We start from the raw sequence: 18,717 nt of genomic DNA, 5'->3' as shown, positions 1-18,717 counted from the left end.
TCGTTCACTGGGCCTCATTCACTGGGCCTCATTCACTGGGCCTCATTTACTGGGCCTCGTTTACTGGGACTTTAGAGTATTCAACTTTTATTATCTTCAGACCAGCGTTACTGCAATAACTACTATTTTGACGAAGTAAACAAAAGTATTGAGTAACATTTGAGCTGTAGATTGTGGAATAATCATCTTTAGTCCCGCTTTAGTCCCGCTTTAGTCCTGCTTTAGTCCTGCTTTAGTCCTGCTTTAGTCCCGCTTTAGTCCTGCTTTAGTCCTGCTTTAGTCCTGCTTTAGTTCTGCTTTAGTTTTGCTTTAGTCCAGCTTTAGTCCAGCTTTAGTCCTGCTTTGGTTCCGCTTTAGTCCAGCTTTAGTCTTGCTTTAGTCCTGTTTTATTCCTGTTTTAGTCTTGCTTTAGTCCAGCTTTAGTCCAGCTTTAGTCTTGCTTTAGTCCTGTTTTATTCCTGTTTTAGTCTTGCTTTAGTCCAGCTTTAGTCCAGCTTTAGTCTTGCTTTAGTCCTGTTTTAGTCCTGCTTTAGTCCTGCTTTTTGAGTATCAATATTGAGTTTAAATTATTGCTACTTTCAATTTTAGTTTTAGTATTGCAATTTAGTGCAGTTTTAATTCTAGTTTAAGTACTAAAACTACTACAGATTTAAACTAGTGACAATAAGTTTCATTCTTTCTTAATTTTAAAATGGTCTTGATCTAACTAGACCACGTTATACTATACTTATTAGTTTGTCTTTTTAGTGTTTGTTCACCGTGGTATCAGACGAGTATTGAGTTAGACATGTTTGTATTGTGTTTATTAATGACGTGTATATTTATCATCCTTTTGGGTTATTGTGTTGGTGTTTGTTGTCCTTTTATTCTAGTAATAATTAGCTCTTCAGAATGGTTTGTTGTCACAGGCCAAATCGATGTTCATCGCACAGAAAGTGGAGGTTTCGGCTGTTAGTGCAGGTTGTAAATGTTATGGGGCAGTTTAGAGGACAATTTACGCGTGCGATAAAACCGTTTAAATCTTTAAATGTTTGCGCTGCTGGAAGACAGTGAGCCAGTCCGTCCTACCTTCTGTTCAAACGCAGGAGGTTCTGGATGTCACAATAACACATTTTATTCATCATTGTGAGAAAAAAACATCAAAATTTTTTGATCTTTTGCTAATAAAGTACCATATTTTCCGGTATATAGTTTTATTTTCACACTGACAACCACAAGAGGGCGCTCTAGGCTCTAAGCGACGCAGAAGAAGAATCTGCACTTCCTCTACCTCTGGAGTTTGTGGAGTTGTTTAGAAGTGACACAGAGGAAGAAGAATTCAGTGGATTTAGTGATTTGGGGTAATACTGATGCTTTGGTAAACTTGTTAGCATATTCTTTATGCTATAGTTATCTGAATAACTGTTAATATGTTACATCAACATACCAGACACTTACCACAGTTTGTTGTCTGTGCGTCATGTCTTGGATTTGATAAAATGAATTTCCCTCAAAAGCGTATATAACTTATACTCCAGTGCGACTTACATATGTTTTTTTCTTCTCTATGATGCATTTTTCTTGTACTCCGGAAAATACGGTAATTGATTGCCATTTCCAGCATCTTGTTCTCCTGCGTCTCACCATCGATTCACTGAAGCCGAGTTTATGTGAAGCAGCTCTATTTCAGAATCAGAATCAGAAAAGGTTTATTGCCTTTTGTCAATAAGCAGAATTCACAAACATAAGTACTTGCTTTGGTGTTTTTGTGCAACATAAAACAATGAGCAATGATAAAACTACCTATATAAGTCAAAAAGAAAAACAATTCAAATCTGCTATAGGTTAAAAAAAAATAAACAAACATAAAAAATTTACAGTGAATGAAAAGTAACATATATAGATTTATTTTATGCATGAGCGCAATTTTTATATTCTGTATTTATGCGTTGAATAAATACTGCCAAAAGGGTTCATTTAATTTAAAGGAATTATGTATGTATCCTCAACATTACTGTTGAGGCTGGACAAAGTCATCAAGAAGTCAAGCTCCGTCCTGGGCTGTGCTCTGGACTCGGTGCAGGAGGTGGGGGACAGGAGGGTCCTGGCTAGATTCACATCTATGCTGGACCATGAGTGTCACCCCCTGCAGGACACTCTGTCCGCTCTGGAGAGCAGCTTCAGTGAGAGACTGATCCACCCTCGCTGTGTGAAGGAGACGTTTTGCAGGTCTTTCCTTCTGCTGCTGTCAGACTTTATAACAAACACTGTTAGTCCTGAACACTCGCAATACTGACCTAACCATGTGCAATTCTGTCATATGTGCAATTACTGTCGTGATTCATGTGCAATTATTACTGTGAAATTCATGTGCCGTTGTGACACATATTCATGTGCAATTACTGTCATGACCACATGCAATGGTATTTATGTATTTATTTATTTACTTATTATTTATTTTTATCTTTACTATTTTCCCCCTCCATCCCTTGTTGGGAAATGGGAGGTTTTGTCTATGGGAGTTTTTGTTTATAGGAGATCTTCTACTGAGAGTGTTTTTCAAACTTCCTATAAGTGATCTGTTCTTTTCTTCTGTATCTACCTCTGTATCTACCTGCGTTGCATCAATGAAATTTCCCCATGCGGGACAATGAAGGAATATCTTATCTTATTACACAGTATTATTACACAGTACCCCTTTAAAAGTGCGGTGTACATAAAGTACTTTGACCGGAGCGCTTGTGTTCGCAGGGCGGCCATCGAGGAGAACTACTCCAAGTCCATGAGCAAACTGGCCAAGACGGCGAGCAACGGCAGCGCGCTCGGGTAAGTGGCACAAGACGGCCCCGCCCTCGCCCCGTTTACGTTCAGCCATATGTCCGGTCACCGCGGCGACGCAAACACAAGAGCCTTACGGTTATGTCTGCGCATGAGATATGAATGAGAGCCATCTGCGCACGGCAAATGTCCATATTCATAATTCACACGCGGCCTCGCTCGGGTAAGCAGAGTGTAAAGAGAATGTCATTTTCTGTCAATTTATCAGTATTTAGCACTTTTTATCTGACAGATAAACGGGTTATAATGCAAATGGAAGAGCAATTAAGATGTGGACGTGTCGTTAGTCGTATAACGATCGATTGATGGTGTCGAGGGATGTCAAAGTTATGAGGTTAATCCATAATAGTGATAATCAAATATGTGTGTTTTGATTATGGTCAGAATCTTTAATTTGCTTTCATTCCCGTGGTCTAACGTGTTACTGTTCCTCAAGTGTGTGACCAGCTTTATGAATTGTAAAATTGTGAAAGCCAAAAAAAAAAAAAAAGCTTAGTTTTGCTTCTAAAATTGTCACGATTATTATTTTTGGGTTCTTGTGGTTATATGACCTGAGAGCCTGTGACCTTTGGCGTTTGATTAACCTCATAATCTTGAGATCCCTAATTGTGATTATTCAGGTGACAATACAATCGTAAGAACCAAGAAATATTATTAAAAAAAATTTGAAGCAAAATTATGTCTTTTTAGTTTAATCTATAGTTTAGAAAAATGACCTAAATGTAAATAACTTTTTATATCTGGCTGTTTTTGTCATATTTAATAATATTTGTGTTGATTTTTCACTACTAAAAGCCATTTTTGTTTGCTAAAGACAAAAACAAATCCTTGATAGTATTTTCTCATGTAGGCCAGCCCAGTTTGTAATGTAATTAAAAAAAAATAAGCATCTGTTTATACTCCACTGCACTTCTTTTATAAATCATAATACGTTTACTCTTGACAAGAAGCAAAACTGTTTTAGGTTGGACAAAATGCTGAGCGCTCACATTCTGGAGCCTCCAAATAGTGATGAGCTGTGTCTTTGCAGCGAGTTTCAGAGTTTTGGATCAGGCCCAATGTGGGATTTGCACTTGTCAGGACTTTAACAAATTCACAGGAGTTCTGCAGTAGGTGTTATCTGCCTCGCTCGTATCACTCGTATCACTCATCCCCCATGTACCGCTTTGAACTGCCAGCGCATTTCCAGTCTGAGCAAGCCGTAAACATTCAAATACAGAAGCCGCTTGGAGTTTAACTTAAAGGATTCACACAGAAAATGTCCGTGAAACAGAGAATTAAGAAAATATATTTGCACCCGATTTTTAAAAATGTAATGATGAAGTAAAAGCTAAAAAAGTGAGGAATAACTTTGGGCCGCTGCAAACTGTTTAAAATCCAGTATAGTTCCTTTAATCTGTTTTTGCATTCAGAATTATTAAAGGTTCACAATGTGACTTTTCTGATTAGGGGTCCACACCTGCCTGTCGCCATAGAGATGTTATGGTTTTGTCTGAAACGTTCTAAAATATGGCATTAGGGCATCAGTACTCGGCTAAATATACTCAGTTACACTTACTCTGTTACATGTACTCAGTTACACTTATTCTGTTACATTTACTCAGGTACACTTACTCAGTTACATTGACTTTGTTACATTTACTCCTTTACTTTTACTCCATAACATTTACTCATTACATTTACTCCGCTACATTTACCCTGTTTCATTCACTTAGTTACACTTACCCCGCTACATTTACCCCCCTACATTTACTCCGTTACATTTATTCCTTTACATTTACTCCGTTACTTTTACTCTGTCTCTCCTTGTGGCTTCACCTTCACTATGGAAATAAGTTAGTTTAATGCCATACTGTGGAGCATTCTGGACAAAGCAATGACATCGCTGTGGAGAAAAGCAGTTTTAATTTGACGTTACAGGATTGTCAAACACGTGACTAAAGCCTGTGTCGCTTGTAGGACGTTCGCTCCGATGTGGGACGTGTTCCGAGTGTCTGCGGACAAACTGGCCCTGTGTCACCTGGAGCTGATGAGGAAGATGAACGACCTGATCCGAGACATCAACCGCTACGGCGAGGAGCAGGTCAAGGTCCACCGCAAGGTAAACCTGACATGTCCGCGTCGCCCGTCCGCGCCACGAGTCACAAGTCTGCGTCACGAGTCCACGTCACGAGTCATCAGCATGTCACGTTATATTATTCTGCAACATCGTCACCTTATCTTTAAAACGACAAATGCACTTTACAACGGGTTTTATTTTAATGGATTTTTTTAAAATTCAGGGTTAAAAAGCAGTTAAACAGCAACAGCAAATAAATGACTGAAATAAATGCAAATTGTGACGCCAAAATTGTGAACTAAATTTATTTAAAAATATGTCGAGATCTCATCTCGTGAACCCAATCTCGTGAGGTATGTCTTGTCCCTTCTCTATTTAATGCTAAAGTGTGGAACATTCTAGTAAATGTCTCGTCTACTTTGTTAGATACAGCGCATTTCTCTAAAAAGACACAATCGCCCAAAAATACTGTATTTTCCAGACTACATGTCGCACCGTTTTTCATAATTTTGGCGACTTATACTTATATTTATACTTATATACTTATACTCCAGAGCGACTTATATGTAATATTATTTGTTATTTTCACACTTGCAACCGCATTTCATACTCCAGTGCGACTTATATGTATTTTTTTTCTTCTCTCTTATGCATTTTTGGCTGGTGCGACTTATACTCCAGTGCGACTTATACTCCAGTGTGACTTATACTCCAGTGTGACATCTGTTCTTCTGTATCTACCTGCGTTGCACCAATGAAATTTCCCCATGTGGGACAATAAAGGAATATCTTATCTTATCTTATCTTATAGTCCGGAAAATACGGTAATGTGAATAAATTGATAAATCAGCCTGAAATAACTGAATAAGATGAATCTGGTTGTCAGTATTTTGGAACAGCGCGTGAGAAAGTGTAGCTCCTCCCATCTGTCCAGCCGAATGGACACCCAAACTCATTCATCTCGCCAAAATCCAATGACTCCTGCGTCCGCTCGCGCCGTCGCCCCGTTTGATCGGCAGAACGTGGGCGTTTGTATGACATGGTTGACGTGTTGCAGACGAAGGAGGAGCTGGTGGGCACGGTGGAGGCGGTGCAGGCCCTGCAGGTTCAGAACGGGCACCTGCAGAAGTCCAAGGAGGGATATCATGCCAAGTGTCTGGAGCTGGAGCGACTCAAGAAGGAAGGAGCGCCACAGAAGGAGGTGGAGAAGGTGAGAATTGCACCCGACGCCCAGCTCCACTGTGTGCCCTGAATAAAAAGTGCTTTTCGATCATTAAAATGCATTAAAATCACAGAACCAGCACATAAAAAACACCAATAATCAGTTTTAAATACATTTTGACAGAGAAAAATACAATTATTTCGGTCATTTTTAGTTTAGATTTGAACTTAAAGTGCCCCCTACAGGTCGGACGACTCGTTGAACTAAAATGCAGTTAAGATAAATATATTTTGAATTTTGCTTAAAATTGTAAACAGGTTGTCACAGAATAGATAATTTTTTTAGGTTTATAATTTCACTTACTGTTTGTAATTGATGACATCACACTAGGAAATTAGCCAGTAAACACTGGGTAAAAACTCATCTAATGTCACAATTGTTTTTATTTGACAAATAGAAATGTATGAGAGTGACTTTATTTTGTTGAATTAAATTATGCAGGAAGGAGTGATGTCCCTAGTGTGATGTCACTCCCTGTCATTTTTCTACAGATTTTTCAACGTTTTCTCCACAAATACCTACTCGATTGGTGTAAAACTATAATCTATATGCACAACAGGTACAAATACACCAAATAAAGTCAAAATTGGAAAATTGGAAAAACTTGTCATACGTCACTTTAAGCTACATAAAACTGAAACGCAGATTCCACATGTTTAGTCTACATTTCTTTTTACAATTGGAACTATTAGAAGGAAAGAGTACGTCCGGCCTGACCATCAAACCCAGTGTCATTAAATCTTGTACGTTTAAATTTTACATAAATTCCATCTTATTCTGAGACATAAAAAATATATATATATATATATATATATACCGGTAGTATAATTTGATACTGTTAAGCCGTTGTGTTTTTAATAAGCCTATTTGAATCTCTTTTTTGATATTTTTAATATTTGTCGTTGCTGTTTTTGTACCCAAATAATAAACTCTCTTCTCTTATTTTGTCTTATTCTCATCCAGTGTGATGTTCTGTGGTCACGAGTTTATTTCCTTCTCAAAAGTACTTTTCCACTGCAGTGATGTAGTATTTGTCCCTCCCCGTCTCACCAGGCCGAGCTGAAGTCCAAGAAAGCGGCAGAGTCGTTTGCCCTGTGCATCGAGAAGTACAATCGAGTAGGAGGAGACTTCGAGCAAAGGATGAGCGAGTCGGCGCAGGTCTGTCACGCGTCGCATCTGTGATTCTGCCCCTCATTTGCCTCCAACGCTCCAGCAGATAAATTACAAACATGTTTTTTTTCTAGATGCGATTAAGCAGTCTTATTGGCTTATAATTGAAATCACAGTCATTCCAAACAAATTACTTCTAAACTGTCAAATATCCTGAAAGTGCAGACCTGATATATTTTATTAGTTGTGATTTGTGACACTTTTGGAATTGAATGACGTAATCACAATTTTGAATTTGTTTGATTGCCCCACATGCAACTTCTGAATTTGACACAGTACTTTATAATAATTTAACACATTTTGACCTTTTCTGAATATTTATGGAAAGGTCAATATTGAATAAGATACGACCACAAGGTATTTTATAGTAACTACCAGTATTTTGTGTTGAAAATCACATTATAATGCATATTTTGTGTATTTTATTATAATAATGATCAAAAATCCAACAAAATTGGCGGTACTAGACCTGATTTAGGAACTGCAAAGACCAAATATAGTTTTAGGTGGTACACGTAAGACCAAATCTAACTTTAGGTGGTACACGTAAGACCAAATATAACTTTAGGTGGTACTCGTAAGACCAAATATAACTTTAGGTGGTACTCGTAAGACCAAATATAACTTTAGGTGGAAAACGTTTGGAATTAAACCATTAAAGAACTTAATGTTGATGTGGAAAAAAATGCACCTTCTCCCCGACTTAATGAAGGTTTCACATTGCGACCTTTTCAGTGGCATTAATCGCCCCCTGCACCGCCTTGGTTACGGCTGTTGCCATAGAAACCTGTTACAAACCTTAACGAGGGGATCGGCGCTTTACGTTCGAGATAATGACCAGGATGATCTATTGTATGAGGCTAATTAGCTCTGAGAAGGCCGAGCTCTGCGTCCGATGGTGAGTGCATTATTGGTGCTACAAAATGGGTTCAGGTCAAAGGTCAACCTCAGTTTAACGCTCTCGTATAGAAGTACTTTTTAACCACGCTTTGACGTCGTTTCCTCATCAAAAACACACGTGGAGTTGTATTTTTAAGCAAAATTTAACAGCGTCGGCGTCTTCTCCGAGCCTCACAAAACACTCCGTTTCAAGTTTCAGAGGAGGAGGTACGGAGGTTTCCCCGTGCGGTTTTCGAGTCCGTACATTGTCGCCAAAGTTCTGTTTTAGCATGACAAATAAAGGTCTGAGGAGGTATTTCTTCAGTTTTGTGATTCATTTTACAGACATGTCACTTTTGTCTAACTATTAAACCTCAACGAACACATTTAAAGACACGTTTATGTTGGATTAGACATTATCGTCTAAATGTTATGCTGAGATATTCATGTTGTCAATATCGCCGTGCCATGACCTGTGTTCGTTTTTCGCGTCTTCAGAAATTCCAGGACATCGAGGAGTCTCACCTGCGTCAGATGAAGCGGCTCATCAAAGGTTACTCTCACTCCACAGAAGACACCCACGTTCAGGTGGGACAGGTACGTCGGGGCCCGGATCAAAGGCGCGCCTCCGTCCCTTTGCTTTTGTAACGAGTCTCTCCCGTGTTTCTGGCTCCAGGTCCACGAGGAATTCAAGCAGAATGTGGAGAACATCGGCATCGAGAGCCTCATCCAGAAGTTTGCAGAGCAGAAGGGAACGGGCAAAGACAGGCCAGGTACGACCGAGCTGACGCCGTTTGTCCGGTTTAGTTTGTCTCTAGAGATATAGAGATTACAGGGAGATTAAAGGGCCTATGACAGGTTTTTACAGTTTTCTATTTTTGACTTTATTTGGTGTATTTGTGCCTGTCATACGTTTAAATTATAGTTTTACATTTATCGAGCAGGTATTTTTTGACTCTTTAAACATGAATTCAACAAAATAAAATCGCTCTCATACATTTTTATTTGTCATGTAAAATAAATTGTCACATTAGATGAGTTTTGGCCTAGGGTTTGCTGGGTAATTTCCTACTGTGATGTCATCAATTACAAACAGGAAGTGAAATTATAAACCTACTTACGTATACTTACTCCTGAGCGACTTATATGTGATATCATTTGTTATTTTCACACTTGCAACCGCATTTCATACTCCAGTGCGACTTATATATGTTTTTTTCTTCTCTATTATGCATTTTTTAGCAGGTGCGACTTATACTCCAGAAAATATGGTAAAAACTTAAAGAGAAAAATACCAAGACTAATCTAGGCTAATTTAGGCCTTAATATGGATAAAGAATAAATTAAGTCCTTTCATTTCAATTAAAACCACTACATTTCCGTCAGATGGAGGCCCTTGACCGATATCTCCTCTTTAATAAAATCGGTTGTAAACGTGCTTGTATGCAGCGCTGGTCGGGTTCGAGGAGTACATGACAGCTCTGGCGCCTGAAGGAGTGAAGAAGAACCGGGGCAAAGCCTTCAGGATCCCAGGCCTCGGGAGAAGAGACAAAGAGCCCGACTCCACGTGAGGACGCAGACAAACACACGGCGTCGCTATGGAGACGTCACACCCTCTTACACGTTTGTGTTTTTGTGTGTTTTCAGGGATTCGGTCATGACGGAAGCACAGGTGAGTTATTACATCATCGTTACATCTTAGAGGGACGTATGACAGGTTTTTATGATTTCTAATTTTGACTTTATGTGGTGTATGTGTACCTTTTGTGCATATACGTTATAGTTTTACATCAATCGAGTAGGTATTTGTGGAGAAAAATGTTGAAAAGTCGGTAGAAAATGACAGGAAGTGACATCACACTCACTCCAGTCAACGTTTATGCAGGATTTACACAAAGAAACAACTTTTTTCACTCTCTAAACATTAATTCAACAAAATAAAGTCGCTCTCATATATTTCTATCTGTCAAATTATTTCAATTTTTTTTTTGCTCAGTGTTTGCTGGGTAATTTCCTCATGTGATGTCAGCAATTAAAACAGGAAGTTAAATTATAAACCTAAAAAAATTGCCATTCTGTGATACATTTTTTATAATTTTTTAGCAAATTTCTAAATATATTTATCTTGACTGAACAATCCGACGACACAAAAATGTATAATCTGTAACGTGGGGAAGTTCCTCAAACACAGCAAAACAAAAACATTGCACTGATGGTGTTTCTGCTTTCTGTGTAACTGATGCACATTCATATTATAAGTTCCCGTCCTATATTTGTACTTTTTTTGTACGGATGTTTCAAGTCCACAAAGGTCTGTAGAATATTTTTGTTTACATATCAAACGCAGACATAAGACTTTAAGGTGTAATATGTAAAAGGTGATCAAAACAAAGAAGCAAGCGTTGTTTTTACATGCTGATCTTTTGTCATATATTATTGCGTATTTTGATGACCGTATGTGTTGCTTTCTGAATCCTAGTCTGAATTAGAACACCAGAGGCCATCTTTTTTGCACTTTTCCTGATCACCACTAGGTGTCAGTGTGTCTTGTTCTCCCCCTGTATAACAATGAGGGATCCACCCATACCCGTGGCCCGTGACCGGCTGTGTAGTGAGCTGGGGTCTCATTTATGAAACATTACGTGGCATCTTGGGCCGCTCATTACCGCGCAAAGTTGCCTTTTTATAGCTCACAAACTTGACGTGTACATGACATTTTTCACGAGTGCGCGCTTCATAAATGAGGCCCCGCTCGGCTTGTTCAAACCTGGGCTGACTCGGCTGCTGTCTGCCTCCTCCTCCACAGAACTCGCCCCTGGAAGTGGACGACGAGGGCTTCGTCATACGAGCCGACGACGCGCAAAACGATATCCTTTTGACACGACCCGGACCTCTCCATGTTGCCTTAAATACTGCATTTTCCTGACTATAAGTTGCACCAGCCAAAAAAATGCATAACAGAGAAGAAAAAATGGATAAGTCGCATTTTTGGGGGAAATGTATTTGATAAAATCCAAGACCAAAAACAGACATTTGATCTTGAAATGCAGTTTAAAATAATAACAGATTAGAGAACATGGTGAATAGGTGTACGTATGCTAACGCTAACACCTTCAGCTACATGACACACAGACAGAACTGTGTTAAGTGTCTGGTATGTTAACGTAACATATTAACAGTTATTCAGATAACTATAGCATAAAGAACATGCTAACACGTTTACCAAAGCATCAGTTTTACCCCAAATCACTAAATCCATTGAATTCTTCTTCCTCTGTGTCACTTCTAAACAACTCCACAAACTCCAGGGGAAGAGGAAGTGCAGATTCTTCTTCTTCGCTTAGAGCCTAGAGCGCCCTCTTGTGGTTGTTGGTGTGAAAATAATCAACATGTGAAATACAGTTGCCAGTGTGAAAATAACGAATATTATCACATATAAGTCGCACCCCGGCCAAACTATGAAAAAAGCGACTTATAGTGCAGAAAATACGGTAATTGCTTTCGAAACAGCTGTGGAGTCGTACGTTTCAAGCCAAGCAACTGTTCAAGCAATGACGGCGTTACATGATATAGCCAAATGTGACCATCCAAAGAAAAAGAAAATGATAATAATCGTGTTTTGGTCATGATATCTAATTAGTGACGTGACGTTCTGTCCCGTGTCCGTCTTCCACGCCGCTTCGCTTCAGAACAATAAAAATGCTCTTCGTCCTCAGCTTTAGTCGCTCGCTGTGAATGCCGGTGTCGAGTTAATGTCGTTAGCTCGCCGGGGTCAGAGTTCGCGGCCTCATTCGTCGCGCCTCGCCGACTCCATTCACAAGCACGTTAGCGCAAAGAGCGGGACAATTATCCCGATCCGTGTCGCCGTTTATTACTGCAAATGACCAAACGCGTCCGACTGGTTAAACGCTAATGGATAAAGCGGTGTTACGAGTACAGCGCTCTATGAAAATGACCTTTGCAGCGTAAATGATGAATGGAAACGTGATTGAGTTGAGATTTTAACTTCCTTTCTTTGGCTTCAAGCGTAATCCGTATCTGTAAATCATCTTAACGTAAAGAAAATTTGTTTGCATTGTTGTTTTTATGCTTTATGGCACTGGTTGTATTAGATTTAAACTGATTTCGTCTTTAAATTCTGGCACAAATCGCCTTTTAGTGGATGGTTATAACTATTAAATCAAAGTTTGTTGAAGTATTGTACAAAATTACCATCAAAGGTTCTAAAATATCACCTTATGTCCTCGTTTGAAACACGACACCGCTTTTACCCCTAAAAAAAACATTGAATTCAGGTTTTGCACATTTCAGTTTGGTCAATATCTTCATTTTTTCACTCACTCAATAATCAGTTGTGGGAAGGATTGTTTTAAAATGTTGCAGAATACGCACATTCTTCCATTAAAACATAATGTATAATGTGTTCCGTTTGCTCTGAATACTTAGGATACTTTGAGTTGCTTTTTGTCACAGTGTGAAAACATGATTCAGGATTAAAAACGGCGCTATATTTGTTGCACCGCTTGTTAAGTATTTGTTTATCACTAATTAGAGGAGAAAAACTCACCACAAGAGCTGTGTTTTCCCACTAATGCATAATTAAGTCGTTTATTTCTTAAGCTTCGACTATATTTTCAGCAGCCATTTTGACTTAACACTACATGAAAATGTAACAATTACTCAAATTTAGCATTCTGATGATGTATTTTCTGTGCAATAGTTACTTCCCACAAATACCTGTAGTTTGAATCAGATAAACTAAATGTGTTGTTGGTGGAGCTGAACTAAACACAGTATATCAAATACCACTCTACAAATAAATTAACCTTATTTTTTATTAATTTATGTATTTATTTGGCACTTGTTCAAAGAAAAGTGACGGACCAAAAAGGCTTTACAGACACCGCTCCCAAAAAGTAAAGCAAAAAAACAATAAACAAAGTCAATTACCGTATTTTCTGAACTATAAGTCGCACCAGCCAAAAAATGCATAATAGAGAAGAAAAAAAACACATATAAGTTGCACTGGAGTATAAGCATATAAGTATAAGTCGCACTCCGGCCAAAACTATGAAAAAAGGTGCAACTTATAGTCCGGACTATACGGTAATAGTGATTTTCCGTTACATTCATGATTTTTAAAGGTCATTGCGTCATCAGTTTGTGTTTTAGTCTGGTTTTGTACATGGAAACTGCTCTTATATAAATGTATTTGCAGCCTCGTAGTGGATCTGATAATTCTGAGTAAAATGAGGGGTCAATGTGGGGTCTGCAGTCAGTGTTAAACTCCTTTTTAAGGGTCGGTTCCCTTGACGACGCCCTCAGAACGCTGCGCCGAGGAGAAGGAGCACAACTTCTACTCCAGCGACTCAGACTTCGACGACGAGGAGCCCAAGAAGTTCCACATCCAGATCCGCCCGGTCGCCAGCGGCAACCGGAGCAGCGCGGCCGCCGTGGACCGCGAGCTGAAGGCCACGGTCGGCGCGCTCACTCTGCCCCCGAACAGACGGCAGCAGGCAGGTTGATTTTACTGACGCCAGATCGAAATGATAACGATTTTAAGTCTCCGTAGCAACGAAATGAAGCAACAGATTTGAGTTTCCGAATGAGAAATGTCTGATTCTGTCACAAAAGGGGCAAAAAATGTAATTCTCTCGACCCGAACGTGTACACGAGCGTCACAAAAAGTACAATTTGTGGTAAAATATGTAAAAAGTACACACAAATGAAATGAAAAACTATTGTGAACTCAACATTTCTGTAAGTTTTTGTCCAGTAAAACCTAAAAATATGTTTTTTTTTCCTTCATAAAAAATGCAAAGTGCCAAAGTTCATTTGAGCTTAATTTAAATTCCTCTATTGAAAATTACTTTTGCTTTTCCTTCTGCAATTTTGAATGATTTAGCATTTCTTTACACACTTTTTAAGGCTTTACACATTAATATTGTTATAAAAAGCAACCTTTTAGATGTTATTGGCTCTGTAAATGTTGAGCTTCAGCATTTAATCAATTTTTTACCATTTTTCTCTTTTTCACCTTTAGCCACCAGTGAAAAAGCATCTTTCCAGTAAGTCTTAATAACAAAATATCCGCACCCTTTTTGACACGTTTTTAATGAAAAACCTGACCAAATCTCTGTAAATCGAATGTTTTGGATGATTTTTAGGAAACTCGAGCACCGCAGGAGGCCGGTCCGAGGACAGTGAGGGCGCGGCACACAAGGGTAAGTTACACATGGGTTTGTTTAGTGGAAATATGTATATATATATATAAACAGGGAAAATGATAAGTCTACAGTTATACACATGCTATTGTATCAGAACTCTAATCTGTCTGAGGAAAGTAGCAAGAATACATTTGTCAATTGTTAAATGAGCAGTGAGAAAATTATTTCTTAACAGTTTTCCCGTAAAACTTAACGTGTCAGAATGTTGTCAGCGCAAAGAAAGACACATTTCAGAGACTAATCTGCACAAGTTAAGTAGAATTAAAGGGTCTGTACTTGATTTGTATATAGTAGAGTAAAATGTGTGTATTTATTGTAAAAGCAGCTCTTATGGTCAAAATGAGACCACTGTGTGCTGCCTGCGTCTATTTAAGAAAAGCGTTTTCATCGGCCACAAACCAGGAAGTAACACTACCTGCTAATGCTAATTGTTGATGGCAAAAGTTGTGAAAAGTGCCTACAAACTAAATATAGTGAACAAGACCTGTAATAATAGTACTGAATATTTGTACAGTTACATGAATAAAATGTACTCCATTACAAGCACAATCACTGGGACCAAATCTGTGCTTCAGGAAAAGTCAAAAATACTCTAGAAAACAACTTTTAACATGGTTTCAGTATCATTTTAGATCAGTCTTTTGTACAAAACTTGATTAAATAAACAGTTTTAAAGTGGGAATCAGTTGTTTTAAATGTCAATCTTCATATTCTCTGAGCCCGATCCAATCAGAGCGGGCGATGCAGTGATAGAGAGGCGCAGAGACAGGAGTGAGACAAGGGGGTGATTGGTTCTCAGATGTTCTCACGACTCATAGGGATTTTAAATGTAACAAATTGCAATTACATGGCTAAAATTATACTCGAGTACAATTACACTTTTAAAAATCAACTAAAATAAAGTACAATTATCCCAAAATGTTTTACTCAATTATTACAATGAAATAATACAATGACATTTTTAAATAAAAAAAAAATACAATGAAAAAAATTACAATTAAATTTCCCCATGTGTGGACAATAAAGGAATATCTTATCTTATCAATTACAGTAACGTGAGTATTTGTAATTAGTTACTTTCCACACAATAATAACCCATTTTGAAGTGCGATATTTAACTCTTTTTTTTAAATCTCCATATTAAAACTGCTGTATGCAGGATAAACCTTTTTCTAAATGTATAATCATTAAAAAAAAACATAAGTTGTAATAAATACATTGCAGAATAACACGTAGTCCTTAGAAGTTACTCATTCGACCCTCAACAGCTCAAATCTCATCATACTTTAAAAAAATAACCCAAAATCCCCTATTTGTACAAAAGAAATTTAAACAAAAAATATTACGATATAGCAATGATCGTGACAGTCCTGTGGTGAATCATTTTGGTGGTAGAAATGTGTTGCAAACAGTTAAGTTTAATTGTTTTATGACGGTCGTGATTTGGTACAAAGAGCAATAAGTCGAGTCTAAACTAAATCATCTCGCATATTTGAAGTTATTTGATCCATTTGATGACACGCAGACTGTAGAAGAAGTGGTTTTAGTCGTGTCATGAGTGTGAAACTACACCAGCTGCACACTCTCCTGTCCACAGTGGGGAATTCCCTGTATTGACCCAAAACACCTCCATAAATCTGCTCCCTGCTGGACCTCGCACGCGCTCCACAGCCTCGCCTTAGTCACAATGTTTTATCATCAACACTTAGCCTCGCCGAGTAGGTTTCAGCGCCGCAGGAGCCGCGGGAAGTGCTCTTAAATCTACAGCTGTTTGTGGAGGCAGAGGAAGGTCGCATTCTGGCTAATTAGACGCGTTTATGACTTTCTGTGATCTAATGTCACAGTTTCAGACAGAAATTATGACATGAATGAACCGAAAACGTGCTTAAACTCTTTTGTTCTGAAGGATCGGGTCTACAAAGCGCTGCAACTAACGATTATTTTAGTTGTTGACGAGTCAAACTGTTATTTTACGTTTCATAAAGAATTCCTAAAAAACAAATGGATTTATCTAAATAATTATCACTAGACTAATCGATTAAGAAGACAATTTCTGTTTTTTTATTACTATTTTTGTTCATTTTAATCGTTTCAGCACTGCGTCACTTCACTTTAAATTTCGCTCTATTTTCTTTCCACTGACTACAAAATTGTGATTACCGTATTTTCCGGACTATAAGACTATAAGCACCTTTTTTCATAGTTTTGGCTGGGGTGCGACTTATACTATATATTATTATATTATTTGTTATTTCCACACTCGTAACTGCATTTCATACTCCAGTGCGACTTATATATGTTTTTTTCTTCTCTATTATGCATTTTTTGGCTGGTGCGACTTATACTCTGGAAAATACGGTAAATAATTCCACTAAAGTCCATTTTCACTGAAAGAAAATGTGTTTAACTATGAGCTCGTTTTAGTTTTATGCAGATTGGCCTCGTTATTACAGAGATATTAAGCATAAACCAGGACAAAACGCCTTCATTTTGCCCATTGAAACGCCAGTCTTGACCCGTCCTCGTCCCAGCGAACGCCGTAACGTCCCATGGAACCGTCTTTTAAATTTCCCCTCTCACAATCTTATCTCCTCTTGACCACGTCTCGTCTCTGCGTCTCGACAAACGGCCCGGAACTGTTGATAAGTGCCGCTTTGGGACGTTGCGCTCTCCGTAATCTCTGACCGTCGCCGTGTCTTTTTCTGGCCTTTCGCAGACGGTGAACAGGACACGCTCGGGAGGTCCACGTCCAGCCCGGACCACTGCAGGTGAGACCACTTCTCCTGTGTCTGCGCTGAGGAGACTCTCTATTTACGTAAAAAGTTGGAAAGAATAGATGCGTTATTTTTTTGTAGATAGTGGCGAGCTGCTTGTCGTCTTGTGAAAACTCCCTCTTGGAATACATTTGACTGACCCATTAATATGTTTATGTATTTCCACAACTTCTTATTTAATTTTAATTTTGTAATTTACCTGACTAGACAGCCCCTCTGATGTTCAGTTCAAACGCAGAAGGTTCTGGAATCAGATCTCAAAGCGCGTTAAACCATAATAAAAGACATTTCCTCTCCAATATGTCATTACCCTGATTGGTTCATTCGCCTGTCAATCATGGCCCTTTACTATTTATAGTAATGTATTGTAGAAGCTTTTGTTCTTGGCTGACAATATGAAAATATATGCTTTTATTGCTATTTTTCATCACTCTGAAACCCAGTGTTAAACGACACTTTTTAAACAGAACTAGGAGACAATTTACAATTCTTAAACGCTGAACTCAAATGAATAAAATATGTGATTAAATGTTTTAGTTGAGGCTTAAAGGCGCAATGGACGATTTTCGGCATCGCATCTCTCGTCTCCCGTAGATTTCCGTCTCTTCAGAGTCAGCTCGAACTGTCTTTCTCCGTCATCATTTTGTCCCGTACACTGAGGGAACTATATTATGATAGATCAATGCGCTTAGACACGCGGAAACGTGCTACTCTCATGGGGACGAGCATTTTATGATTGATACGTGGCAGGACTAATCGGCAGTCCACGCCACGAGGAAATGAGACTCAGATTTGGGCCAAAAAAATCGTCCATTCAACCTTTAAGAGTCAGAAAAGGACCCACATAAATTACCCACTTAAATTCAGATCATTTCTCCGTTTATCCTTGATTGAAACACAAATTTGTTCATTTTTTTTTGTTGAATCCTCCACATTTTCACATTTTCCTGCATACCTGAGGCCCTTAACAGCGTGCTCGTGTGTAAAGTGTAGTTGCCACGGTGCTCCTCGTCCTAAACCCGACAAATGTCCCGGTCCCGTGCTGTTTGTTTGTCGCTCAGGTCGAGTTCGGCGGCGTCCGTGTCCGACGGTCTGTTCGGGCCGCCGCTCGAGACGGCCTTCAAGTCCAAGAGCTTTGACGGGAGAGATCAGCTCCGAGACCGCAGCGCCTTCGGGCTCTCTGAATGTAAGACTCGTAACCATGACAATTTCACAACATTTATCAATCAAGCATTGTTTATATAAGAGCACGCTGGAAAAAGTGACAATCTTAAATCACACAGTAAGTGAATACGTGCTTGAATTATCTTGATTTGAGTATATTTTTGAGTCTTTTATATCAGATTTGCCAATGAAACAAGCAGAAAATGTATTGTTTTAGCAAAAATTAAAATAAAACCAGGCAATTTCTCACTTAAAATGAGAAAACAACTTAATTCAAGCACTTTTTAACACCGGATCTTGTCATTCTTTTCCAGTGCATCCTCTTCAGTGCTTTTGTGTTATGTTCTTGCAGTATTTTCCTCTGCTTTGCTATGCTATTTTACCATTCATAATCAAAAAACAATC

The 18,717-nt window shown here is 38.6% G+C and overlaps 1 protein-coding gene across 1 annotated transcript in view; it reads left to right on the top strand.

Moving 5' to 3' along the window:
* Nucleotides 1-18,717, top strand: part of fcho1 (FCH and mu domain containing endocytic adaptor 1) — a 75,958-nt gene that overhangs the window by 44,099 nt on the left and 13,142 nt on the right. Inside the window, exons 4-17 of the mRNA XM_072439081.1 lie at nt 2,731-2,805; nt 4,777-4,918; nt 5,934-6,086; nt 7,152-7,256; nt 8,646-8,744; nt 8,824-8,920; nt 9,597-9,714; nt 9,795-9,819; nt 10,954-11,014; nt 13,476-13,663; nt 14,191-14,215; nt 14,315-14,371; nt 17,091-17,142; nt 18,210-18,334. Coding sequence (XP_072295182.1) covers nt 2,731-2,805; nt 4,777-4,918; nt 5,934-6,086; nt 7,152-7,256; nt 8,646-8,744; nt 8,824-8,920; nt 9,597-9,714; nt 9,795-9,819; nt 10,954-11,014; nt 13,476-13,663; nt 14,191-14,215; nt 14,315-14,371; nt 17,091-17,142; nt 18,210-18,334 — 1,322 coding nt within the window. The remainder of the gene's footprint in view (nt 1-2,730; nt 2,806-4,776; nt 4,919-5,933; nt 6,087-7,151; nt 7,257-8,645; nt 8,745-8,823; nt 8,921-9,596; nt 9,715-9,794; nt 9,820-10,953; nt 11,015-13,475; nt 13,664-14,190; nt 14,216-14,314; nt 14,372-17,090; nt 17,143-18,209; nt 18,335-18,717) is intronic.

The sequence above is a fragment of the Eucyclogobius newberryi genome, unplaced genomic scaffold, assembly GCF_026437365.1.
Source record: "Eucyclogobius newberryi isolate DKJ021-1_F unplaced genomic scaffold, fEucNew1.0.hap1 SCAF_9, whole genome shotgun sequence".
NCBI classification, from domain to species: domain Eukaryota; kingdom Metazoa; phylum Chordata; class Actinopteri; order Gobiiformes; family Gobiidae; genus Eucyclogobius; species Eucyclogobius newberryi.
This window is presented reverse-complemented; position numbering and strand designations above follow the sequence as displayed.